We start from the raw sequence: 27,972 nt of genomic DNA, 5'->3' as shown, positions 1-27,972 counted from the left end.
CCAGACTTACTGGTCTGACAGAGACTGGAGAAACCTCGAGAGTATGGCCCCTGGACACCCTTTTAGCTCAGTACTGAAGTCACTCCTGAGGTTCACCCTTCAGCCAAAGATTAGACAGGCCTATAAAAACAAATTGAGATTAAATGGGCACACCAGCCCAAGGGCAAGGACAGGAAAGAAGGAGGGGACAGGAAAGCTGGGCAAATGGACGTGGGAAACCCAAGGTCAAAAAGGGGAGAGTGTTGACATGTCTCTGGGTTGGCAACTAATGTCACAAAACAAAATGTGCATTAATTGTTTAATGAGAAATTAACTTGCTCTGTAAACCTTCATCTAATGCACAATAAAAAAAAAAAAAAGAAAGAACATGTTCAGTCATCTTGGGAAGGCTTTTAGCAGAAAGAGGGTGTTATGAATTTAATTGTGTTCCCCAAAAACATGTGTTGTAAATCCTGCTATACCTGGAGTTATAACCTCATTTGGGAATAAGGTTTCTTTGTTATGTTAATGAGACTGTATTAGTATAGGAAAAAAACCAAACCCATTGCCATGGAGTCCATTGTGACAGCGGCCCTGTAGGATGGAGTAGAACTACCCCTAGGGTTTCCAAGCAGTGGGTGAATTCCAGCTACCAAATCTGTGGTTAGCAGCTGAGCTCTTAACCACTGTGCCACCAGGGCTCCATTAGTGTAGAGTGTATTTTAAAGGAATCTCTTTTGAGATATGAAAGAGCAGATTAAGCAAGCAGCAAAGCAGAGCAGAGATGGAGGGGAGGGGGGTAAACGATAGATGCCACACCACATGAAGATGACCAAGGAACCAAGAAACAGAAGGTGAGGGGAGAAACAGACCTTCCCCAGAGCTGACAGAAAGCCTTCCCCTAAAGCCGACGCCCTGAATTCGGACTTCCAGAACCGACTAATTGTGAGAAAATAAATTTCTGTTCTTATAGCCACCCACTTGTGGTATTTGTTACAGCCCCAAATCCACTGCTATGGAATTGATTCCGACTCCTAACGACCCAATAGGACGGAGTAGAACTGCTCCACAGGGTTCCCAAGGCTGTCATCTCTGTTGAAGCGGGCTGCCACATCTTTGTCCCACTGTGTGGTTGGTGGGTCTGAACCGCCCACGTTAATTAACAGCCTTACCACAAGGGTTCCTTCTGCGACAGCAGCGCTAGGTAACTAAGGAAAGCAGCAGGCTGATTAACCCTGGCAGCTTCTGGCTGAAATCCCTGATTTACGAGAAAGGGCTGGTAGGTTTCACTTTCGGTTGATTTATCTACACATTCATTCCAAGGATGCTAGATCCGCTAGTTCCTAGGAGGAAACTTCCAGCCACGAAGGAAGAAAGTCGGACTTTCCAGCTGGTCTTTTAGGGTCTGGCCGGCCCTGTTGGGCAGAGGTGGGGCTGGACGTGACTCCACCCGGCTCCCCGGGGCCACATTAGTGTGCGGCGGCCCCACAGGTTGCACTCAGGCTCCGTCTGGCACAGCGTCCCCGCGGCCTCCCGCGTCTCCGTCTCTGCGCAGCGCAGGTAGGAGCGGTCTTCCCCTGCGCCTCCCACTGCCCGGGGTCTCGCCCGCTGGCTCGGTCAGAGCTTTAAACATGCAGACACGGTGCATATAGCCCCTTGCTTTGGAAGGGGAAAAAGGGAAGGGAAGCCCGTTCCCAGTTGGGGTTAATAAGAACAAGGAGTACGTTTGTTTTCCTGCTAGGTGGGATTCCGTTTTGCTTAATGTCAGTCTTTTAAGTATATGTTTATGCTTATTCGTGAATATGGTCCTGAGGTAGCCAGGTCTAGAGAGAAGCCAGGACGCCTAGGTCCTAGTCCACCCTGGGCAGCTCACTGGCAGTACAACCCTGCGGAAATTATCAGCTCTGCTTTCCCTTGGCAATGCCATTCCGGATTTCTAGGAGAGGGAGTGCAAGGTCATACACATTTAAAATTTGAGATATTACCAAATTTGCCATTCACAAAGGCTGTTTACCTTCACACCCCCACCATTTGTTCATATCCTCACAAACACCAAATATTAAGAATCTTTATAATTTTGGTCAAGCTCAACAGTGAAAAATGATGTCTCAGGTCTTACATTTATGCTTTTTTACTGGTGAGATTGAGCATCCTTTTCTATTTTTATGAATCATTTCTATTTCTTATTCTCTGAACTGTATGATAGTATCTTGTGCTCATTTTTCTGTTGGGTTGTGTGTGGTTTTCTCATAGTTTTTAAGAGCTATTTATATATTAGAAGCATTGCTCTTTTGCCTTAACGTATGTATAGCATTGATTTATCGATCATTTGTGAGTTTTTCATATCTATACAGAGTTCAGGGAGACACTTAGGGGGAACACTGGACTCTTTTCAAAGTTTATGAATATATGTATAGCACAAGAGAGAGAAAATATGTCAGTGAATGAACAATTGCTTGGAATATAGTAATACAAATCTTCTTTATTTACTCCCCTACTTGAATATGAGTTCCAAGAGGATGGTGACTTTGCTTTCCTGTTCATTGCTGTATCCTCGGCACCTAAAATAGTGCCTGACACATAGGGAGTGCTTGATGGGTGGTTGCTGAATGGAAGGAAACAGTAGAATTTCAAGTAGAATGACAAATTGAATGAAACCTAGGGAGATACCTCTAGAAAGAGTAGCTGCGAGTCACTCACATCTCAGTATGAATTGATTAAATCCAACTGTTTCTCCTTCCCACACTCCCTGGGGGAAGAAGAATCAATTTATTGAGGGAGTAGAATTTATGATTTACAGTAGTGAGAAGGAGAAGAGGGTAGTTTGAAGGATGGGCACTTGGGGGGAATTGGTGAGGCTGGAATAGTGAAGTGGAAGGCTTGAACAGTCAAAGGAGGGCAGGATGGAGGTAGCTGGCTGCTAGGGGAAAATGAACTGAAAGGTGGAAGAGTGGAAGTCAGATTCTCCTCATGTTGAAATTTTGCATAAAGCAGGATTGGATTTCTTGATAGTTACATTGCAGAAAAAAAAATGGAATACTTGAAAGAATTTTTGGTGCAATATCTCCTTGGCTTCTTTTGAGTGTACAAGTTTTTTGTTTTTTGTTTGTTTGTTTGTTTTAGGGCTCGTAAATAAATTTTTAAATTCTCTTTTTGTCATAGTAATATTTTTTTTTCCACTTGGCTTTGTATAGTTCTGGGATATTAAATGAAGAACTTGAACTTCCAAATTCCCTGCTGCATTTCCAGGTTTACAAATCAGTCATTGGTCACTTAGCAGAAGGCCATTTCAATTAGAGCTGCCAAGTCCCATACTGCCTTGGTGTTGAACTATTGCGTGAACCAGTCTTCTTTTTCTGTTTTTCATAATTAGGTCATTACAGAAAGATGAGGATATTAAATGTCCTTACATTCATGACCTACTCACATTTCCTGAATGGTAAGACACCGTTAGGTTCTATATTTTAAATATTTCAATCATAAGTTAAAAGCTAAAATAATAATCAAAATGGATGTAATATTTTTCTAGAGGAATATTTTCCCTTCTTTATTTCATAAACAAGCGAGTCATGTCACTGTAAAAAGATAGAGGGAATATAGACAAACTGAAAGAAATAAAATTAACCCATTAATCCATTTCCCAGGGATAATCATTGAAAATGTTTGGGAAAATGGCCTGTATGTGTACTGTTTATTTATTTGTTTTAAACAGGGATCATCCTATCTGCATTGCTCTGTCACCTACTCTTTGCAATGAGTATATTCTAAGGGAGAATTTAAGTGTTCAAGGGAAGTGTCAGAGTCACACAATACTCGCTTCATCCTGAGGCCCTCCCTAAACCTCCATACTCATGTACCTCTGGCTGGAGAACTGATCAAGAGTTTAGGGAAACAAGAGAAGAGGACTATTGGAATATACCGTTCAGACTAGGTAGAAGACAAATTCTGATATGTCTGCATGGAGCAAAGTCTAGCTGGTTATAAATACCCCACCACCATTTAATATTTCTGCAGTAGTGTTTTGGAGCCCTGGTGGTGAAGTGGTTAAGAGCTCAGGCTGCTGACCAAAAGGTCAGCAGCTTGAATCCATCAGCAACTCCTTGGAAACCCTATGGGGCAGTTCTACTCTGTCCTACAGGATTGCTATGAGTTGGAATCAACTCAACAGCACACAACAACAATAACAACAGTAATGTATGTTTATGAATTGTGAGACAGCAACTTGTTTAACTGATTGTATTATTCTAACTCAGGGATGACATATGGAGTCCCAAAACATGCTTCAAGCACACAGGATAAAAAGTATATTTTAGGGAAGTAAATCCTTAAACATAATTATTGCATAACTGACTAGATAAAGTGGTTGTAAGTCCTGCACCCATTTTGTAAATTTTTTAAGGGCTGTTCTAGCTTATGAAGATTGGTTGTCTTTTTTTTCAGCATTTACCATCAGTGTTCCCAAGGACCTACATGTGGTAGAGTACGGCAAGAATGTGACGATGGAATGCACATTCCCTGTAGGAAAGCAATTAAACTTGACTGTGTTAGTTGTCTACTGGGAAAAGGGGGATAAAAAAATTATTCAGTTTGTGGATGGGGAGGAAGACCTGAAGGTGCAGCACAGCAGCTACAGCCAGAGGGCCCAGCTGCTGAAGGACCAGCTTGCCCTGGGAAAGGCCGTGCTTCAGATCACGGATGTGAAATTGCGGGATGCAGGGGTTTACCGCTGCCTGATCAGCTACGGTGGTGCCGACTACAAGCGGATTACTTTGAAAGTCAATGGTAAGAATTATTATAGATAAAGGGAACTGACCTTCATTACAAATGTATTCCATGTGCCGAGAACTTTTCGTTCTTGGAAATGCAACCTTACTTTCTGGCAGAACAGCAGCAGTCTGTTCATTCATTCATTCATACACACATCCAATGAGCATTTCTTGAACACTTCCTATTTCACAGTCACTGGAACAGAGCCCTGGTGGCACAGCACTCAACTGCTTGGCTGCTAACCAGAAGGTCAGTGGTTTGAACCCACCAGCTGCTCCCTGGGAGAAAGATGTGGTAGTCTGCTTCCGTAAAGATTTACAGCCTTGGAAACCCTATGGAGCAGTTCTGCTCTGCCCTATAAAGGGTCGCTATGAGTTAGGATCAACCCACCAGCGGAGGATTTGGTTTGGTTTGGAACAGTTAAGCGTTCAGCTACTCACTGAAAGGTTGGCAGTTCAGGTCCACCCAAAGGTGCTTCAGAAGAAAGGCCTGATAATCTACGTCCAAAAAATCGGCTATTGAAAAACCCTATGGAGCACAAGTCTGTCTGACACACGCGGGGTTGCCATGAGGCAGGAACTGACTCAGTGGCAGCTGGAGCATGGATATCCAGAGCCAAACATGACGGAGCCACGTTCCACAGTATGGTCAGTTTTCCTAAAATAAATCCTAGTTTTAACTTTTTTATTATCATAAACATAATATATGTACTTGCAAATCATTCACATATCATGTTGATTTGTTATTGTGTACTGTCAAGTCGATTCTGACTCAGAGTGACCCTATAGGACTGAGCAGAACTACTTCACACAGTTTCCCAGGCTGTAATCTTTATGGGGAGCCCTGGTGGTGCAGTGGTTAGTAGCTCAGCTGCTAACCAAAAGGTCAGCAGTTCAAATCCACCAGCCACTCCTTGGAATCCCTATGGAGCAGTTCTATTCTGTCCTGTAGAGTCGCTAGGAGTCAGAATCGACTCTGCAAGCAGAGGGTTTGGTTTTGGTTTGGTTAATCTTTATGGAAACAGATCTCCAGATGTTTTCTCCCTCAGAGCTGCAGGTGGGTTCAAACCACCGACATTTCGGTTAGTAGCTGAGTATTTAACTACAGTTCCGCCAGGTCTCCTTTCAGATATCATAGAAAGGAATAACTGAAGTGCAAAAGTTGAAGTGCAAAAGTATCCCTCCTCCCTTCACCCCCATCTTCCATGGCACTCAAAAATAGTAACCACTATTTGTGTGTCCTTCCAGAAATTTTTTTTTATTCAACTGCTTTTATTTTGTTAAGTCTGCCAGCACTTTCCTTCCTTTGAATCTTTCTAAGTCAGAACCAAATAAATATATTAAGAACAAACCTGATTGTGAGGTTCATATTTAAAAAAAAAAAAAACTTAGAAGTCAATCTGCAAAGGCAAAAATAATCCTAAGTATAGGGGAACCCATTCTTCCTCAGAGAGGATGTGAGCTGTGCTCCTGGCATGCACTCATCTTGAAAATCTACACCAATGTTATCTTGGAATGTTGAAGAGGAACTGTAAGCATCGGTTCCTGGGAACTGACCCACAGATATGTCATCAGGTCACTTGGGTTCTAAGGTTTGGGTTACCACTAGCCGAGTAAAGGAAAACACCTTAGCTTACTACCTCGGCTTCCACTGGTAAGAGTCACGGAATTGAGAGCTGAAAGGAGCCCAGGCATGAGCATCTAACCCAACTTCCCACCAAGAACAGAAATCCCCTCTGAAGCATCCCCAAAGGATATTCAGTCATCTTCTGCTCACAGACCCCCTACCTCCGTCATTGGAACCTCCCTTCCAAGGCCTGGTGAAATTACTTTCTGATATTGAGCTGAAATCTACCTTCAGTAGCCCTTGTTTTGAGATTACCTGCCTGTTTCTTTCATTTATATGATGACCTTTTAATAACGGAATAATTGAATCATCTCCTCTTGGTTTTTCCATTCCTAGGCCACCATCAATCTGAAGGTTAGTAAGATAAGTAGAAAAAGCTTGCAGTTATAATAAAGGGATCATTGATAATTGTAAACTCAAAAACAGGATAAAATAGAGATTAAGGGAAGTGCATCCATTTTATGGTACACTACTGTGTCTGTGATTCTGGCTCAAATAATGCTACCATTGTCGACAATATGTCCCTTGTGATGTAGATTTAATTTTCATTATTTTTTATGGTATGCTTCTCCAGAACAGTGATATTTATGAAAGAAAGCTTGGAATGGGAGGGGGTTTATATTTTCAATTTTTCCTTCAGCCCATCAGCAAAACCAAACACCTACTGTCTTCCAAAGCATTAAAGAAATTATCAAGCCTTAGCCCTCTGAAGGGATGTCTAACTACTCAGCATTGCTGAATCTGGGAAGGGGTGGAAGAACATAAGCCTGGTAGTCAGGAAGAAGGAGGCATAGAGTGTAAGTTGCTCCTTTCAGAGAAGAGGATCTCCCATCAACCCTCAGGGAGTGTGCAGCTCTCCCTGTACTGGGAAAGGGTGTTCTTCCAGCTCGTTACCAGGTGCCGCTGAGTTGATTCCAACTCGTGGCAACCCCGTATGTGTCAGAGTAGAATTGTGCTCCATAAGGTTTTCAGTGGCTGATTTTTTTGGAAGTAGATCGCTAGGACTTTCTTCCAAGGCACCTCTGAATGAACTCGAACCTCCAACCTTTCAGTCAGCAGCTGAGCATGTTAATCATTTATACCACCCGGAGACTCCACCAGGTTATTGTTGTTATTAGGTGCCGTCAAGTCAATTCTGACTCATGGTGACCCTATAGGACAGAGCAGAACTGCCTACCCCATAGGGTTTCCAAGGCTGTAATCTTTACAGGAGCACGTTACCAGTCTTTTTTCCCACAGAGCAGCTGAGAGGTTCAAATTGCTGACCTTTCAGTTTGCAGCTGAGCACTTAACTCTTGCAACACCAGGGTTCTTACTAGGTTGTCCCTTGTGGATCTGCAGTTTGCTATGATGTGACGCAGTAGAAAGTCTTCTGGCACTGTGATTATTTTAAGAAGGGGCCCCTGGGGGGCAAAGCAGATAGATGACCACCCAGATTTGAAGATCTGATTTGTTTGACCTTTCCATTTTTGTTGTATAGAAGATTAAATTGGCATTCTATCCCTGATCCCTCTCGTTGTCATTCACATATGGTGGTCTGGACCTCCTGCAGGGGAAGCTTTCCAAGGTCCCTGGGGACACTGTTTCAGCGCAGTCAAAGCTGGGTGGCTGGCTGGCCAACGACCAGATTTACCACTCAAGGAACTAGAGCTCCTGAGTCACCTTCATATGCAAATGATTTCACAGTAACTAGGGCTTCTCTTCCCATCACTGCAAATGTGTGATAACACAACTGCCCCCACAGGAGCTTGCTCATCATGGAATTTTAAAGGTGAAGCATTTCAAAACTGAAAGGGCTTAGTTTTGGATTAACTCAACTGTGATCAGCACTTGGGGTGTTACCGAACCTTCTTGACTGTTAATTTAAATACCAGACTCTCAGGTATTTTAATTGAGAATGTTGTTTTTCCTTGATCACTGAGCCTACTCTAGCAGGAAAAATGGAACACTCATTTATACTTTCAGGACCCTAAATGGGATTAGGGATTGGAAAGAACTAAGTGTTACATAGTTATCCTGATGAAACTAATTTGTGAGTATGGACCAAAGATTAAGCGCTGTCATTCCGAAACCCTCATCTCTCCTTCAAATTTGCCAGCCCTGTTTAAGTTTATACCGTTTATTACCATCTAATATACCACCTAACGTATCATATAACCACGTTTACCTATTTTGTTTGTTATCTGTCTCTTCCAACTAACTCCACAAGGACAAGGATTTCAGCTGGTGTTGTTCATTGCTGTCTCTCCAGGGCCTGGCATATAGTAATGTAGTAGTAATATTTCTTGAATGAATGAAATACTTCCCCAAATAAGATTAGCCTAAAATTTTTGACACTTGAGCAGGTTTGGATTTGATGTTATAATATCTGTAAGAAAATTCATCCCCGAGACTATCCATAAGGAGATGTCAACACCTTCTAAAGAGTACCACAGAACACTTAAGAGGTAGTAGTAAGAAGAGGGGGAGGAGGAGCTGTAGTACTCATTGTAGTAGCAGCAGTTACTATTAGTAATTAGCACTCATTTTTTTTATGTAGCCCTTATGTTTCAGGCCCTGTCCTAAACACTTTGCCTAAATTAATTCATTTAATTCTCAAAATGACCCTATGAGGCAGATACTTTACCATGTCCAAGATGCTTGTTTTTCACATTTTACTATCTCTGAAACCTGAGTATGTCTTCAATAGATGGCATTTCAGATTAATGAAATGTGGTGTTATTCTTCCCATTTTATAAATGAGGAAACTAAGGCCCAGAGAAGGTAAGTAATTTGCCCAGTTTACCCAGTTAGTAAGTGACAAAGCCAGGCTCTAAACCCAAGCAGTATGACTGTGAAGTCTGCACCCGTAATAACCATGTTCTACTGCCTGCATTTGTACCTCTGGAGTGTACCAAGATTTGTATTGACTTCAAAACTCCAACAACCTTTTCTCACCCTTGATTCACCAGCCTTAGCATGTTTTTATTACCACACCATCAGTAAAGCCCTTTAAACTATTGTGTGTATGCATATATGTATGTATGCATAATGTATGTGTATATTTACATGTATTTTATTGTTGTTATGTACCGTCAAATCAATTTCTGACTCAGAGAGACCCTATGTAACAGAATAGAACCGCCCCATAGGGTTTTCTTGGCTGGAGTCTTCAGGGGAGTAGATCACCAAGTCTTTCTCCCATAAAGTGGCTGGATGGGTTTGAACAGCCAGCCTTTCAGTTAGCAGCCACGCACTTAACCTTTGCACCGCCAGGGCTCCTTTATATGTGTATGTAAGTTATAAAGCATATGCTTTCACTAATATATAGGTTGTGTCATATGAAATTGCTATTTTTGAAGGTCAAAAGAAGTTGAGTATCACCAATTTCATATGGTTCAACCTAATACATTGTATACTCTAAAAATACGCAAGAATAATAGAAATTTTAAAAGGGTGAGAGAAAATGTTTAATAAACGACACTTTCAATGTCTTCCTAATTGTGATGCTTCACTTTGTTGTCATTGTCATTGTTGTTGTTGTTAGGTGCCATCGAGTTGCTTCCAATTCATAGCGACCCTATGCACAATAGAACGAAACACTACCCGGTCCTGCTCCATCCTCACAATTGTTGTTATGCTTGAGCTCATCGTTGCAGCCCCTGTGGCAATCCACCTCTTTGAGGTTCTTCCTCTTTTCCGCTGACCCTGTACTTTGCCAAGAACGATGTCCTTCTCCAGGGACTGATCCCTCCTGACAACATGTCCAAAGTATGTTAGACGCAATCTCGCAGTCCTTGCTTCTATGGAGCATTCTGGTTGTACCTCTTCTAAGACAGATTTATTCGTTCTTTTGGCAGTCCATGGTATATTCAATATTCTTCACCAACACCACAATTCAAAGGCGTCAATTCTTCTTAGGTCTTCCTTATTCATTGCCCAACTTTCACATGCATATGATGCAATTGAAAATACCATGGCTTGGGTCAGGCGCACCTTAGTCTTCAAGGTGACATCTTTTCTCTTCAACACTTTAAAGAGGTCCTTTGCAGCAGATTTACCCAATGTAATACATCTTTTGATTTCTTGACTGCTGCTTCCATGGCTATTGATTGTGGATCCAAGTAAAATGAAATCCTTGACAACTTCAATCTTTTCTCCATTTATCATGATGTTGCCCATTGGTCCAGCTGTGAAGATTTTTGTTTTCTTTAATGTTTTTTTTTTTTTTTAATGTTGAGATGCAATCCATACTGAAGGCTGTGGTCTCTGATCTTCGTTAGTAAGTGCTTCAAGTCCTTTCTTTCCACTTTCAGCAAGCAATGTTGTGTCATCTGCATAACGCAGGTTGTTAATGAGTCTTCCTCCAATCCTGATGCCCCATTCTTCTTCATGTAGTCCAGCTTCTCGTATTATTTGCTCAGCATACAGATTGAATAGGTATGGTGAAAGAATACAACCCTGACATACACCTTTCCTGACTTTAAACCACTCAGTATCCCCTTGTTCTGTCCAAACAACTGCCTCTTGATCTATGTAAAGGTTCCTCAAGAGCACAATTAAGTGTTCTGGAATTCCCATTCTGATGCTTCACTATCATTAGCTAATATTTCAGGACATCATATATTTTAGGGTGAAATTCATCATTGAGGAAGGTGATGGTCTTGATCATTTTGAAGATTTTTAGCCAATACCTTGTCAGGTCCAGTTAGATCCTTACTGTTTTCAACCTCATAAACTGGCTAATGAAAAGGGTCACTTCTGCCATTTCCTTTTGGTTTGTGCTTGAATTATTAGTATTATCTTCAACCATCAGTTTCTTTGTAGGGAACTTTTTAATTAGTTGTTCATTCTGTAAGAAGGTCAACTTACCTAAAATTAACTTAAAAAAAAAATTTTTTTAAGGGAATCTAAAAGCCATAAACCCAAAGCAATCACCATCCTCCCTCTCGTGTTCTAAAATTCACCCTTCCAGCTAAGACCTTCATGAGGCCCACAGAGTAAGGCCTGGTGTCAATTAGCAAAACTTGTTAAAGCTTAAATCCTTTCTTAATTGTCGAGATAAAAATACATGTAAATATAAGTTCCAATATTTTTTGCCTGCTTCTCAATGCACGTACCCTGCTTTGGAGAGTAATGTAGTAATTCGTATGGTATAAAAATACCCATTCATTGGCTTCTTAGAGGTGTACCATATATGTACATGTTCCTACCTATGAAACAGCATTCTCCTTTATTCTTCTATTAAAAATTGTAACAGTAAAAAAAGCAAGCATTTTACCCTTTACAAGGGATTTAGGCTTAAAATTTTAATTACCAGGAAATCGAGCTATGTGAACTAGACCCTGTGTTATTTTAGCTGTTAGATGCCATCGAGTCGATTCCAACTCATAGTGACCCTAGAGGGCAGAGTAGAACTGCCCCATAGAGTTTCCAAGGAACACCTGGTGGATTTGAACTGCCAGTGTTTTCGTTAGCGGCCATAGCTCTTAACCACTACACCACCAGGGTTTCCAAGCGACCCTATAGGACAGAGTAGAACGCCTCATAGAGTTTCCAAGGATCGACTGATGGATTCGAACTCCCCCATGTTTTTGGTTAGCAGCCGTAGCTCTCCGTAGCTCTTAACCACTGCACCACCAGGGCTCCTAGTCCAATATTATTTCATGAAGTGTAATCAATCAATTAGTTTTTTAAAGGGTTCTTTTTTAACATAACAGATGCAAGATTGAGGACTCCATTACCCATAAGAATCATTATTTTTATGTTTTGAAATCATAATTATATTGATTTTCAGTGCTTCTTCTGGTGATTTCATTGGCTTGAGACCAACAAGACACCACATCATTATTTCAGTTTTTGTTTCATCTTGGCTGCTTTGTATTAAATCTCTGAATATATCATATCACAAAGCAGTGGTCATGTCTTTAGAAAAAGAACAGAGAATTAAGGCTGTAGGTGAACCACTGTGGAGCCCTGGTGGTGCAGTGGTTTAAGAGTTCAGCCACTACCAAAAAGTTAGCAGTTTGAATCCACCAGCTGCTCGTTGGAAATCCTGTGGGGCAGTTCTCTTCTGTCCTACATGGTAGCTGTGAATGGGAATCAACTCAAGGGCAACAGGTAACGTGTAGGTGGACCACTACTGGCTACAAAGTATTAAGAATAAAATAAAGATTATACCAACAAAATAAAAACATGTTAGCATACTTGTAGCAATAAACATGAATAAAGATCTTAGATTGTGTAAACCAACCTACTAGAATAGTCAGCGAACTGGGTATCTTAATCCTAAAATGGTCCCAAACCAATAATCTAAAATTTATCAAACTTTCTTCCTCGAATATAATCATTATTTAAGTGATCTATTAGCAGGTTCAGCATAAAGAAGTTTAGACAATGAGTCTTATTATGTGGTGTCTGGGATGAGATCCTGAAACAGAAAATGGACGCTAGAGAAAACTAGTGAAATCAAAGAGTGGGGTTCAGTTAAAAAAAAAAAAAAAAAAATTGCCCTTGCATCCATTCCAGCTCATAGAAGAACTGCCCCATAGGGTTTCCAAGGAGCTGCTGGTGGATTTGAACTGCCGACCTTTTTATTAACAGCCATCTCACTAATGCTGGTTTCTTTGTTATGATAAATGTACCACAGTAATGTAAGAGGCTAACAATAGGGAAAACGGGGCGAGGGATATAGAAACTCTGTATACCTCTGCAACTTTTTTGTAAATCTAAAACTATTCTGGAGTTAATTTTTTTTTTTTTAATTTTAAAAAGTACCATCCAAGCAAATGTATCAACTTTTACAAATTACGTTGTATGAATTTTCATACCTAATTGCAGATCGTTCACTAAACGTTGAAAAAGAAAATGGTGCATCAAAATCCGATTTTGTCTTTATTGAAATCCAAGAAAACAGTCCTTGCAAGCTGGAAAGATTCATGTTTATGAAAACAGCTTTGCAACAACAACAAAAAGAAAGTACCCAGGAATAACTTTAAGAAGAAATGGGCAGGCCCTGTTTAAAAACTAAAACTTGACTGAGCAATGTACAAAGACTTGAATGTATGAAGAGGCACATTTTATATTTGAATAGAAAGACTACTGGCTTAAAGATGACAATTCTCTTTAAGTTAATCTATACGGTGTTTCGTTCTGTTGGGCATAGGATCACTATGAGTTGGAACCAACTCAACAGCACCTAACAACGACAACAACAATACGTTTAGTTGGAGTACAATAAAAATACATGATTTTTATAGCAAGATAGCTGTACCTTGAAACCAAAGCTTGGCCCAAGTCTGGATAGAAGGATTGAAGCAGGGCTGGCAGGTTCCCCACTGCTGAGACAGCTGAATTTCAAGCTTATTGCTCTAAGAGCTAGCCTGGATTAACACTTTTTTAATGCAGGCAACACCAAGCCACGTGTGCTAAGTGAAAGCCCTGACTTCTCTTTGCTCACACCTAGCCCCGTACAGCAAAATCAACCAAAGAGTTTCTGTGGATCCAGTCACCTCGGAGCATGAGCTAACATGCCAGGCTGAGGGTTACCCTGAGGCTGAGGTCATCTGGACCAACAGTGACCACCAAGTCCTGAGAGGCAAGACCACCATCACCAAGGGACAGGAGGAGCTTTTCAATGTGACCAGCACACTGAGAGTCAACACGACAGCCAAGGAGGTCTTCCACTGCACTTTCCAGAGAGCAGGTCCCGAGGAGAACAGTACGGCTGAGTTGGTCATCCCAGGTAACATTCTGAATGTCTCCATTAAAATGCACTTAGCACTGTGCCCTGGCACCCAGCATGATACCTGCTCATCGAAGGCATTCAGTGTTTGCTGAATGAATGAATGAATAACATGATATTTACGAAATGTCCCCGGCTTCCTCACCTCCTTTCATCCAAGTCATATTGCTATGTAATAAACATTCAGCAGATATTCATTGCTGGAGCCCTCGTGGTGCAGTGGTTAAGCACTAGGCTGCTAACCAAAAGGTTGGCGATTAGAACCCACCAGCTGCTCTGCTGGAGAAAGATGTGGCAGTCTGCTTCTGTAAAGACTGCAGCCTTGGAAACCCTATGGGGCAGTTCTACTCTGTCCTACAGGGTCACTATGAGTCAGAATTGACTCCACAGCCAAAAAAAAAAAACAACCCCATTGCTATCGAGTCAATTCCAACTCATAGCAACCCTATAGTTCACAGTAGAACTGCCCCCTAGGGTTTCCAAGGAGTGCCTGGTGGACTCAAACTGCCGACCTTTTGGTTAGTAGCCATAGCTCTTAACTACTGCGCCACCAGGGTTTCCAACTCCATGGCAGTGGGTTTAAATATTCACTAAGTGTGCCCTACATACGAGGTACAGTAAAACCTGCAAAAGCCAGAGCCTGTGCAAGGTGGAAACCTATGAGAAAAGGAAAACTCAAACGTTTATTTTCCAGTAAAACAGGCAATAGAAAAGCAGTAAGACTGCACCTCTCAAAGACAGAAAACTTGGAGACCTGGAAAAAGAAGGTCATCTGGTTGAGTTCCAGCTCTCCCAGGTTTCTCTGTATTATGTGAGGCACTGCAGGCTCATAAAAGAATAAGACATAGTTGACAGCCTCCGGGAAACAGAAAAGAAAACAGCCCGTCCCAATCCCATGTAGGAAGTGCCCTTGGAGCTGGGGGAGCATGTCAGAGGAATGCTCCACTCAGGTCAGAGTTGAGGCACCCAAATCCCAGCCTACTGGAGCTGCTGCTTTCTCTCCAGGGCTTCGATGGCAGAAAGTAAACAGAGTGTACTTTTCTGCCTTGTTCCAAACAGGAGAGATCCTTTCTCCCCACCTGCCTCCCCAAGGCAGCCTGTGATTTTCCACCTCAAGTCAGTCGGCTTAGTGGCTGGGTTTTAAGGCCGTGGTCCTGGGCAGGTTGCCAGGCTTCTGTGTGCTTCCTTCCCCCATAGGGCCAGTATTACCTACTGGGAAAAGTTCTTGTAGTGATAAAATGAGCTATAGTGTATGAAGATGGTTTGCCACTGTTGCCTGTACCAATCCAGCCATTCCTTATCTCCTTGCCCTACGGAAGTGGGTAGGAAAGGATACAGAGTGTGAAGGGAGATTCAGGGGTTAGAGAGTGTGAGGTGGGTGTGGGCCATATTTGAGGGAAACCCAGTGGTGTTCTGAAAAGAAGCACTTTTTACCACTCCTTCCCAATAGATATTGACAGAAAAACTGGGTGCTTCAGGTAAACAGCTAAAAAGTTGGATAGAAGAGTCAGCCAGTAGGAAAAGACAATCCAGGATGGTCCTTTGAGCAACAAAAGCAAAAATAGTTTGGAAAATTAAGGAGGTGCCCTTAGTGGGATATGAGTCCTAAGGTGCCAGACTGACCTTTGGTAAGAGCTATATTACGTTTGTTCCTGCCATTTAAAAAGAAGTCCCTGGGTGATTCCAATCGTCAACGCACTCGGCTGCTAACCCGAAGGTTATGGTTGGAGTCTACCCAGAGGTACCTCAGAAGAAAGGCCTGGAAAAGCAGCCATTGAAAGCCCTATGGAGCACAGTTCTACTCTGACACACATGGGGTCACCATGAGTCAGAATCAACTCCACAGCAACCGTGGGTTTGGTTTTGTTTTGTTTGCCATTTAAAAGCTGTTTTATGGCAGTTTACTTACAGGGCAACCTAGAGTAACTCAACAGCTGTTTCCTTATCTGTAAACTGAGGGGGGTTTTTAGAGCCCTGATGGCACAGTCAATAAGAGCTCAGTCTGCTAACCAAAAGGTCAGCAGTTCAAATCTACCAGCTGCTCCTCGGAAACCCTATGGGACAGCTCTGCTCTGTCCTATAGGGTCGGTATGAGTCGGAATTGACTCAACAGCAAAGGGTTTGGCTTTATGTTGTTGTTAGCTGTGTTTGAGTTGGCCCAACTCATGACAACCCCATGCACGTTGAAACAAAACACTGCCTGGTCCTGTGCCATCCCCATGATTGTTTGCAGATGGGACCATTGTGATCCACTGGGTTTTCATTGGCTGATTTTCAGAAGCAGATTGCCAGGCCTTACTTCCTAGTCCATCTCAGCCTGGAAGCTCTGCTGAAAACTGTTCAACATCACAGCAACACGTAGCTCTTCACTGACATGTGAGTGGTAGCTGCACACGAGGTGCCCTGGCCGGGAATCAACCCTGGGCTCCCACACAGAGGGAGAAAATTCTATCACTGAGCCACTGGTGTCCCCACGCTAACCCATAAAGTTGTTATGAGACTCAAATAAAACACATATAAACAGGCTTTGTATATTGTAAGCTGCTAGACAAAGGCATGCTGCTGTTGTGGCTTTAAACTTGAGCTAGGTGTGTAGGGGTCATGGATTTCACTTCCCATTTGAGCCGCAGGAGCTGACTGATGGCAAGAGGTGACAGTTAGCTAGCTGTCTTTGAGCCTCCATGAGCCACAGTGTCCCTTTCCTTCCTGCCTGGAGCCCCAGACAGAGAGGCTGGTGAGAGATGCCAATGACTGGATGTCTCATGATGTCCAAACTATAGAGAAACAAAGGATAGCAAGCATTGGTCCCCAATCATTACCACAAATGTGGGAGATAGCAGGTTGTTGGCAGTGCCCAGTGGCCTCCCATGTCCCACTGTGGGCAGTCAGCTGCTAGCTTCAATATTAAAGAACACAAAAGGAAGTGAAATAATCAAGGCTACATTTTGTATTGAGCGGCCACTCCCTGTGGTCCTATGCTAAGCACTTTAGAAACATTAGCTTCTGGGTAAGTTTATGACCATTTCTGTTTTGTTTGCTCGGAATGGTTAAGGGACTTGCCCAAGAGTCAAAGCTAGTGCACTGAAAGGCCACAGAGCTCAATCCCTGGGCCACTTGTCCAAAGTCTGTGCTGCTTCCATTTGCTGCTCCCATCTCTTACCAGAGGCACCTCCTTGTGACAGCACTCACTGGCCAGGAGCTTTTAATATTTAAGGAAATTAACCTAAAGCTAAACTAAATTAGATCATAAGGATGATGGCTCCCCGGCCCCTCCCATCCAAATGTTATCTTTAGTCCCTGGACCTTTTCCCGTCAAAATTTTATCTTTAGTTTCTTCTTGTTTCGTTTTTCAGAACCACCTAGCATATCTCTACCAAGTAAGAGGACTCACTTGATACTTCTGGGAGCCGTCCTGTTGTTCCTTGGTGTCCTGATGACAGTCATCTTCTACCTGAAAAGAAATGGTATCTCATTTATTGCAGTGGTCTCCACTGGGGGTGTGTGGAAGTATATGAGGGCGGTCTTGTCACAATGCCTTTTAGTAGACACAATCAGGGATGCTAAATGTCCTGCAGTGTACAGGGCAACCCCACATAGCAGAGAGCCATCCTACCCAAAATGCCAACAGGCCCCCACTGGGAAACACTGTTTTATAGCCCTGGTGGTGCAATGGTTAAGTGCTTGGCTGCTAACCTAAAGGTCAGCAGTTCAAACCCACCAGCTGCTCTTGGGGAGAAAAGACTTGTCCATCAGCTCCCCAAAAAAGATTTTTATGTAGGAAACCCTATGGGGCAGTTCTACTTTGTCCCAAAGGGTTACTGTGAGTTGGAATCAATTTGATGGCACCTAACAGTAGCCCTCCTATTAGCCTTCCCTTCCAGAGCCAACTTTCAAGCATGCAAAGCGGGTCTAGTCATTCTGCTGGGTGCATCTGTGTGCCATCTCTTCCAGATTTGCTCATGCCACTGTTCTCAACATCACCTACACTGGAGGATGGGCAGTGAGCACCTGCAGTAGCATTGCCATAGGGTGCAGGGGAACCTGACTTACCTCTGCAAGGTGACACAAAGGCACCTGGCTGTTCAACAGCGGTTACAACAGAGCTGAGTGGAACTGCTGGAGGAAGAGCAGGTGTACAGGGGTGAAAGGAGGAGAATGGGTATGCATGGAGGTGAAGTCAACCCAATATCATAGCTTCTCTTCATCACACAAATAGCCACAGACTTATGGAAGAGAAATAGCTGAAATGCCTGTCAGTTTCAGTTCACTTTGAGAAATGCATGAGTTGCAACTTTATATTGAGCTGGTTTCTGGACACCCTAAGTAATAAAAATAGTTCCTCCTGCAGAGCTGCGATATTTTTACCATAGAATATTTTGCAAGGCTTTTTTTTGTTGTTGGTGGAGGGTGCTAAATATTTTTGAAAATAATTTAAAAAAAAACATGCATTCATTTCTCTACTTGCCCATGGAAACAGTTAAAATCAAGGAAAATGAGTTTATTCAAATCATTTCCTCCCATTTTAAGGTGATTCGAAATAAACATTTCCCCCAATACTTTCAGAAACGTACCAAGGGATCCAATGATGACCTCTGTATAGACAGCTGATGTCAAATAGGGAATTAGAAAGTGGAAGGGAATTCCAGTAGTCATTGGGAAATTCCCCACAGCCCCCTGAGAAGGGGTGGATTTGGGAAAGTGGTGGCGTAACTGAGCTAGTTTTGAAGAACGGGTTCTGACCAAAACTGGGGCATTTGGGCAGATTACAAGGACCAAGTTTCAGTGGCATTCAGATCCTGAGGTAGAGTTGACTTGTAAAAGGAAATAATTGTTGCCAACTTGCACTTTGAATATTTCTCTGTGAACAATAATTAGTTGGCATTAAGAATGACTAGAAAACCAAAGAATAATAAAGTACTTCAGAATGTAGCTCATCTCTGAGGGAAGAATGGAAAATAAAACTCTACACAGGTAGTCCCGATTTAAAACAGCGTTCTGTTCCAACAACTTTGTTGTAAGTCGGTTCTAACGTAAGTAGAATGCCTCTTTTTTTTTTGTTTTCATTATTACTGCCTTTTTCTATCTTTTAGTATCTTTACAAATGCAATCTTTATTTGTCTTTGGGAATTGGAAACATTACGTATAAACACAGATATGATGACATCGGCAAATTACGAGCTGCAACATTGGATGCAGTACATAGTAATAACCCATAAGATACATTAAAAAAAAAAAAAGGTACAGCTGTAAGCACTCAAATACGTCATAAGTAGGGGACTACCTATATTCCGAAAGAAAATCTTAGGAGCACAATCATGTGACTTACACTGTTGAAATCACCTCTAGGCTTGGGATCCATGGAATAAGGAAGTCTAGCAGACTTCCTAGGGGATGAGAAAGGTTTTATAGGAATCTGAAATTTAAACTTGAGTCACTGTGTGGGATGTAGAGTTGTGCTACCTAGAAATTCAAAGCATTTCTTTTTCTCAAGTGAGAATGATGAATGTGGAAAAAGGTGGCATCGGAGATATGGACTCACAGAAGCAAAATGGTAAGCGTATCAGAAGGGATCGGGAAGTTGAAGAAAAGGAAACAGAAATTTAAAGCAACAAACAAGGAGGAGTCTATCAGCCATAATCTTCCCTCCTTGTAAGGAATGCTGGTATGGGAACTGCAGACTCCTCTGTGTCCCACAACTCCTCCCATAGCCAGAGGCGATTTAGGGAGTGCCCTCAGAGTGAGCTTTTGGGTGGTGAGCAGTTGTGTGAGGGCGAGGACAGGGGAGAGAAGAGGTGGCTTCTCCCTGCTAAGCTTGCACTGCTCCTCATCTCAGCCTCTGCCTGCAGCAGGGGACCAAGCTGACTTATGTGTTTGGAAAATGAATGAATGAGTGAATGATAAATAGTAGTTGTGTGTCAGGCACTGTGTTAGCTGCTTCATGTGCATTATTTCATTTACTCCACTGCTCCCCCCGCCCCAAATTCAAGAGATCAATACTAGAATTATCCCCATGTCTTAGTAGAGAAAATAGAGGGTCAAAATGATCATGAAAATAGCCAAAGACACACCACTGGTAAAGGATGAAAGCCAGGCTTTGAGAGGCCACTAGCCTGACTATGGAACCTTTCTGAGAACCTATGTGCTTAAATCCTTTTGCCACGAATGTCTGCATTTACAAAGGGTCAGAGGAACCTCGCCTAGCAGACTGAACCAAGAAGGAAGTTATAGTAAGGTTTTTAAGTTTTTAAGGCGTAGCTTGGAAACCAAAAACTTAACAATGAGCCCAAGTCTAAAGGAGTCTAATTAACTTGAACAAGCTCAGGCAGGTTTCATTCTGTGGTTCATAGCACTCATTTGTGTGGTAAAGCTAATGAGCAAGCGTTGCCTGGTTCGTCCACTGCTGTTGTCACAATGGCATTTAGTAGGCAGGGTCAGAGATGCTGCCAGCCATCTCCACCTGCTCAGGACTGGAGGTTTCCCAAGGCACAGAACTTTGAGTTTTAAAACCAGGGCAGTCCCAGGCGTACCAGGACAGTTGGCCACTCAGTATCATGTGAAGGTAATTGGCATAAATAGAATCTTCCTCTTTCCCTTATTGCAAGCTTATTATATCATCTAGAAAATGTGAATTATGCTTCTCTTTAGATTTTTGTTGTTGCTGTTGTTATTTTTCACCAGACTGCCCTCCCATGAAATTAATATAAAAGTAATATACATACTTTTATCACTCTCCAGACTCAAAATCTGAGGAGACGTAACCCAGCGCTGTAACTTCTCATCTTAAAGCAGGGATTCTCCGCCTGTGGTCTGGAAGCTTGTCCAGGTACAGCACGACTAGGGACGGATGGGCGAGCAGGCTGCAGATGGCATAGGACTGGGAAGGCCCACACGCTCGCTCCAAATGGAACCTGGGGAAAAAGAAGGAGGAGAACAGAGAAAGATGGAGGAGAAAGGGTAGCCTGGAAGGAAAACATGTTACTTCAGAAAGACTGGGAGACCCATCGGCGCAGGGGCCAGGGAGAAAAGATACTTCTGAGCGCCGAGCCTCCATCGTTCATTCACCCCGGGAGAACGAACGGGCTGAGGATCACTGATTTAATGGTCAGTTGCTACGGAAGATCCTTTTTCTCCAAGCGACACTGCTAGCTGTCTTCTTTGTGACTGAGTGTCCCACTGATGCAGCAGTATTTATGTATGAATGTTGACTATTTATTTTGAGTCTGCGGGGTCTTCTTGTCATGAGTGTGGCTGTGAATGATTGCTTTTGAAGATACATTGTGGTAGATGTTAAAATTTTGTCACCAAGTTAAACTCGCTGCTTAATGAATTGTTCCCATCTAGTGATAGTAAAACATATAGTGATTGGAAGGTGCTTGGTATCCTATAGAACGGATGGTATAAATGGAAGCACAGGGAACAAACCATTGACCTTTATAGAATCTTACTTTATTTTACCCATTGATGGTCCATGAACTGGAATAACCCTAGTCTCAGAGCTCAAGTGTCCGTTGCAGTATCTGTGCTGTTCAGATATCAGCTTTACAACTATGTGGTACTCCATGCATATACTCTATCTCATTTAGTCACTGTAACAGCCCACTTGTGGTAAGCACTGTTATTATGCCCACTTTACCAATGCGGAACCAGAGAGAGAAAACAACTTTCCTGAGCCTTAGAGTTACACGGCTACCATGCCCTGTTCTTTTTAGAATACAATCTGCAGGTGAAGTTTACCTTGAGCAATTCATTCCCTGGACAACCATTTACCAAGTGCCAGGCATTGAGTGCACAGTGCTGAGAAGACAAAGTACCTGCCCTCCAGGAGCTCCTAGCCTGGTGGGGAGAAAGACAAGCATATTTATTACAAGTTAGTGCAGCCATATGGTATGAGATGTTGGGGGAGAACGGTGGCGTGAGGGCAAAAGGCTAGAGGAACGGAGAGAGATGGAAACCACTTCAGGTGGCCGTCAGTGTGCACCCGGACAGATGAATGTACTTAAACATTTTAATAATCAAAGCACTTTTCGTTTATGAGGACTGTGGGAAATAACTCTTGAGTTCTTTTTGTGTGATTATATTTATTCCTATTTATTTGCCTTCATCATACAATCTGATGCTTATTTATACGGCGCTATGAGTCGGTATCAACTCGACGGCACTGAGTTGGGTAGTAGTATTATTGAGCAATTCTTTCTTTTTTATTTAAATGTGATGGGATTTTAAATCTATGCATTCCAAAAGTCCAGTAAGAGACTGTGAAAAATCTCCATTCCATCCAGTTTCCCTTTCCTGATGCATCCAATGTGGCCTATTTTCTGATATATTCTTCTGAAAATATTCCATGAATGTATATGAAAATGTATGTGTATATATATATTTTTTTTTTCTTTTTGCCTCAACTCACATAGGTGGTAATGTATTCGGCACTTGCTCTGCACTTTGCTTTTTCATGTAATACATTATGCTGTCTGTAGCAGCCAGATCCAAACTCGAAGCTTCCAGAAGTCAGGGACCATGTCTTATTTGTTTTTAGATCAGCTTTTCCATAGCTCCTCTAGTACCCTCCATGATGCTTAGAATATGCTAAGTACAAACAGCATATGCATTTAGACAGCCTGATGTACTTGCTCTGTGACTGTGGTGGGATTGGGTGTATGTTGGATTTGCTCAAAGTGAGACTATGGGTCCCCCAAGGTCCATTGGGCCAATCTAGTCCTTAGGAAAAAAGAACAATCTTATTATTAACCCTGTATGATGGAGCTGGAGTCCCTGGGTGGTGTAAACAGTTAACACACTCAGCTGCTAACCAAAGGTTGGGAGTTTCAGTTCACCCAGAGGCAGTTTGGATAAAAGGCCTGGCAATCTACTTTCGGAAAATCAGCCACTGAAAACCCTGTGGAACACAGTTCTATTCTGACACACCTGAGGTCACCATGAGATGGAGTTGACTTGACAGCAACTGGTGTTTTTGGTTTCATGATGGAATCATGATTGAAACTTTTTTCCCCCAAAATGATTTGTTTTCTCTCGAGTATACCAAACCAAAACCAAATCCAGTGCCACCGAGTCGATTCCAACTCATAGCGACCCTATAAGATAGAGTAGAACTGCCCCGTAGAGTTTCCAAGGAGCGCCTGGTGGATTGGAACTGCCAACCCTTTGGTTAGCAGCCGTAGCACTTAACCACTACGCCCCCAGGGTTTCCTCTCAAGTATAAACTTGATTTTAATGTTACACTTGCAAATATACGCATCCTTTTTGGAAACTCCAGTGGAGTACCTTGACAGCTGGCTGCTCTAGACCCTCACCTGTGCCAGAAAAGGCCCCTTGGTCAGCCTGAACCCTTGAGTCCCGCCAGCTGTCATCACTGCCCAAGCTCCCTGAGATTCAGACGCCCTCTCAGGAGGCCTCAGAGGCTTCCTTGCATCTTGGCAGTTTCCCTAGATCAATGACACTTTGCGCACATGAAAGCTGAAGACGCAGACTCCGACAGAACTTCTGTTGCCTTTTTGCACGTGTTCACTTGTATCATTTTCCTTGTTTGTGTGTAGGACAAGCAAGGATTCTGACTGAGCCAGGTATGCAGGCTACTCATCGTATTCCAAAGTCTTAACACCCCTACCCATGGTGTTGGATTTGTAAGGCACTTTATCTTTTTGTCTTGTGTTTCACTGTGAGCGCCATCGGCAGAGACGTCATGTAATTCTGTATTTGGCTGTCACTGTTTATACCTGCATTAACTTAATAAAATTTTCTTTATTTTGTTCCTCAACGTATACCAGCATGTCCATTTTCTTGTTTTCTACATGTTTATAAAAACACTCACAGTTTAATATCTCAGTGGGGACAGTTACTTGGAATAACAGCAGCAACCTCTGTAGTTCAATTTGTTCATACTCTGTTTATCTGAAGCCCCTGGGTGGTACACATGGTAAATGTGCTTGGCTACTAACTGAAAGGTTGAAGGTTCAAGTCCATCCAGAAGTACCTCGGAAGAAAGGCCTGGTGACCTGTTTCCAAAAAATCAGCCATGGAAAACCCCATGGAGCACGGTGCTGCTCTGATGCATGGAGGTAGTCTGTGAGTCGAGGTTGGCTCGGCGGCAGCTGGTGGTGGTAGTGGTGTTCACACAGCACCCTCTTGAATCTGAGTGATGGGGAATAGCAAAAGAATTTATATTAAAGAAAAATTTCATTCTCCCTCACCCGGTAGCTTCTCTTAGGACCATCCCAAGAAAAGAGAATTCTCTCATCCAAATTGAAGATCTGTGGGGGCGGGGGGGGGGAGGTGAGGAGAGGTGTGGTCCTGAGGAGAATGGAGGGAAAAGAAGGGACTTTCCTCCATGGGAGCAAAACAGATAAGTAAACTGGGTGACACAGACCAATGCATTCAAAGCTAGATCTATTTCAGTCTGCATGCTCTGAAGGGAAGTGAGAAACCTAGAGCTAAGATGGGTTGGGGCTTAAGGCTGAGTGCCAGATGAAGCTCTAAGAAGAGAGGTGGTTTTAAACAAACATGACAGTACTTATCCATTCAAGGGGGTGTAGACCTGTCAGTGTATCACCCAGCTTAATGACTGAGTCATCAGGCTTAGTTTAAAGAGACCTCGTGTGTGTGTGTGTGTGTGTATGGTAAAGATACACATATAACAAAACATTTGCCAATTTGACAGTTTTTACATGGACAGTCCAGTGACGGTGATTGTATCACCATATTGTGTAACCAGCACCACAGTCCATCTTTCCAAAGTGCTCCACCACCATGAGCAGAAGCTCGTGTCCCCTAAGCAGTGACTCCCTTTCCCCCCTCCCTCACACCCTGGCAATCACTAATATACTCTGACCTCTATACATTTGCCTATTTCATGTAAATGGGAGCATACATTTGTCCTTTTGTGACTGACTTATTTCACTCAGCATGTTGTGTCCAAGGTTCATCCACGTTGTATCATGGATCCAAACATCAGTTTCTTAGATACTTTTGATCATTTCTCTGAACCAAATACTTTCAAAGGATGGTGATAACAGTTTCTAAAAATCTGTGTCAGACTCTAGATGTTTTTAAAGGAAGAGTATCAGTATCTTTGGAGTAATGATGGTGATGATGATGACGCTATAACACTTACTGAGCAGAGTTTGGACAGTGTCCCAGTGCCTCCATTCTTAGAGAAGAAAAAACCTCATGAAGTAAATGGATTTACCGCAAGGGCTGGGGCATATCTCAGTGTATCAATCTGATATTCTGATTTTTCTCTGTGTATTTCCCTCCACCTGTACTCTTTCTCTTTTTGCCTAAGGATCATTTTCCTCCCCCTCCCCACCCCCATGCCAAAACCGAGACATAGAAAGTACAGTTTTAATATGCAGTTCTACTCCTATTTCCCACGATTCCATTGTAATCATCTCAGTGGGTCCCAGTTACTCAATAGGCACCTTCCACAGACCAGGCATCCTACTGGGCTTTGGGGAGAAGTCAAAGAAATAGTGAATGTGGTCCACGCCCTCATGGAGCTTACGGTCTAACTGAGGAACCAATACATATGTTCATGAAAAATGAAGTAGCAATTCAAGTGTTACAGAACATAAGACTACCAGAAAATGTCTCAAGACAATGAGAAGAGGAGACAGCAAGTGCTGTGAAGTAGAGGCAGGAGAGAATCCTGGGGACTGAGAAGCCTTCACAAAGGAGGCCAGACTCAACTCAGCTCTGGCGAATGGAGAAGATGCCACCACTGATGGTGTCTCTTGTGGAAAGAAGCTTCCTGTCTTTATGTAAAGGATAAATTTAGCAAAGAAAATCTGTGATCCTTTACATTGCTGGTGGGAATGTAAATTGCCAAAACCTCTGGGGAGAGTCATTTGTTGGTATCTATCAAAATTATTCACTACCAGTCTGTTGGATTGTCGTACCGTGTCGGCTTTTATGTTGCCGTGATGCTGGAAGCTATGCCACCAGTACTTCAAATACCAGCAGGGTCACCCATGGTGGACAGCTTCCAGCAGAGCTTCCAGACTAAGACATACTAGGAAGAAAGACCTAGCAATCTAATTCCAAAAATTAGCCACTGAAGACCCTATGTATCACAACAGGATATTGTCTGATATAGTGCTGGGAGATGAGCCTTCTAGATTGGAAAGCATTCAAAATATACAGTGGCCACAAAAATGGACTCAAGCAAACCATGAAGATGGCACAGGACCAGGCAACATTTCATTCTATTGTACATAGGGTTGCCATGAGTTGGAGCCAACTCAACAGGTTGCCATGAATTGGAGCCAACTCAACAGCAACTAATAACAACATTAAAATTATAAATGACCTAGCAATTCTACTTCTAGGAATTTACCCTACAGCTGTATTCTCATATGTGCCAACTGAAATATGTCTAAGGGTATTCATTGCAGCTTTAGTCTTAATAACAAAACACTGGAAAAAACCCAAATGCCCATCAATAGGGAACTGGTAAAAATAAATGGTGGTTTATCCAAACTACAGAATACTACATTAGACAGCTACAGAAATAAAAGAGGAAGTTCTTGCTGTAATGACAGCAGTTCTCTAAGATAGATGTATTGTCAGTAAAAAAAAAAAAAAAAAAAAGTAGGGTAACCCCGAGAATACGGCCCCTGGACACTTTTTTAACTCAGTACTGAAATCACTCCTGAGGTTCACACTTCAGCCAAAGATTAGACAGGTCCATAAAACAAAACAAGATTAAAATGCACTCCAACCCAGGGTCAAGAATGAGAATGCAGGAAGGGACAGGAAAGCTGGTAATGGGGAACCCAAAGTCAAAAATGGGAGAGTGTTGACATTGCATGGGGGTGGCAACCAATGTCACAAAACAATATGTATATTAATAGTTTAATGAGAAACTAATATGCTCTGTAAACCTTCACCTAAAGCACAATTAAAAAAAAAAAAAAAACTCGAGGCTTGCTGGTCTGACAGAGACTAGAGAAACCCCAAGAGTATGGCCCTTGGACACCCTTTCAACTCAGTACGGTAGTCACTTCTGAGGTTCACCCTTCAGCCAAAGATTAGACAGGTCTATTGGGCCAACAATAATACACGTGACGGACATGCTTCATAGGTCAATCACGTATAAGAGACTAATGGGCACACCAAGCCAAAAGCAAAGACGAAAAGGTGGGAAGAGACAGGAAAACTGCAAGGATGGAAACAGGGTACCCGGGGTAGAGAAGGGGAGAGGGTTAACACATTGCAGGATTAGCAACCAATGACGCAAAACAATTGGTTTGTTAACTATTTAATGCGAAACTAATTTTCTCTGTAAACTTGCACCTAAATCACAATAAAAAAGAAAAAAAAGTAAGGTATAGACCAAAGAGTACAGTATGCTATACTTTGTACATTATATTAATTATAGACACAACACATACACTATGAACACTTAATTTGTACATTACAGACACTACATATCCTCCCAGCTACAAATTTTGCATTTTTTCTGGAAAGAAAAAATACAGATGCATATTTGCAAGTATATGCAAAAACTCATCTGAGGGGTGCATAGAAAACTTGCTGCCTCTGGGGAGGGAAATTCAATTCCTGGAGGGAGAATTTTACTGTATAACCTTTTGTATCTTCTGATTTTTGAGCTCTGTGAATATAGTTACCTCTTCCAAATAAATAAACTATAACTTTTTTAAAAATCCAGCTCAATTATTGTGTGGCCAGGGACTTTTATAGACTTTAAGGAAATGATAACTCTCTTCAGTGAATAAGGCTGTCATAGTCATCTAGTGCTGCTATAACAGAAATACCACAAGTGGATTACTTTAACAGAAGTTTATTCTCTCACAGTTTAGGAGGCTAGAAGTCTGAATTTGGGGCACCAGCTTCAGGGGAAGCCT

The 27,972-nt window shown here is 42.4% G+C and overlaps 1 protein-coding gene and 1 long non-coding RNA gene across 4 annotated transcripts in view; one reads left to right on the top strand and one right to left on the bottom strand.

Moving 5' to 3' along the window:
- The window catches only part of LOC111749856 (uncharacterized), a 31,765-nt gene extending 12,448 nt beyond the window's left edge, over positions 1-19,317 (bottom strand). The window contains exons 1-2 of the long non-coding RNA XR_002785057.2: positions 18,146-19,317; positions 17,487-17,546 (exon numbers count right to left, since the gene is read on the bottom strand). This is a non-coding gene — a long non-coding RNA (uncharacterized LOC111749856). The remainder of the gene's footprint in view (positions 1-17,486; positions 17,547-18,145) is intronic.
- On the top strand, positions 1,325-26,707 carry CD274 (CD274 molecule). Of its 3 annotated transcripts, none has more exons than XM_023545286.2 (7): positions 1,325-1,539; positions 3,353-3,418; positions 4,420-4,761; positions 13,817-14,095; positions 17,449-17,559; positions 19,587-19,646; positions 20,882-26,707. In XM_023545286.2, the coding sequence occupies exons 2-7, from the start codon at positions 3,367-3,369 to the stop codon at positions 20,965-20,967; spliced, it is 930 nt and encodes a 309-aa protein (XP_023401054.1). In that variant the 5' UTR covers positions 1,325-1,539; positions 3,353-3,366; the 3' UTR covers positions 20,968-26,707. The 3 variants fall into 3 exon arrangements, with proteins under 3 accessions (XP_023401054.1, XP_010586356.2, XP_023401053.1); XM_010588054.3 differs by having other exon boundaries at positions 1,434-1,539; positions 20,831-26,707; XM_023545285.2 differs by lacking the exon at positions 3,353-3,418 and having other exon boundaries at positions 1,434-1,539.
- Positions 26,708-27,972: the final 1,265 nt, after the last annotated feature.

This window comes from Loxodonta africana, chromosome 9 (genome assembly GCF_030014295.1).
Source record: "Loxodonta africana isolate mLoxAfr1 chromosome 9, mLoxAfr1.hap2, whole genome shotgun sequence".
In the NCBI taxonomy this organism is placed as follows: domain Eukaryota; kingdom Metazoa; phylum Chordata; class Mammalia; order Proboscidea; family Elephantidae; genus Loxodonta; species Loxodonta africana.
This window is presented reverse-complemented; position numbering and strand designations above follow the sequence as displayed.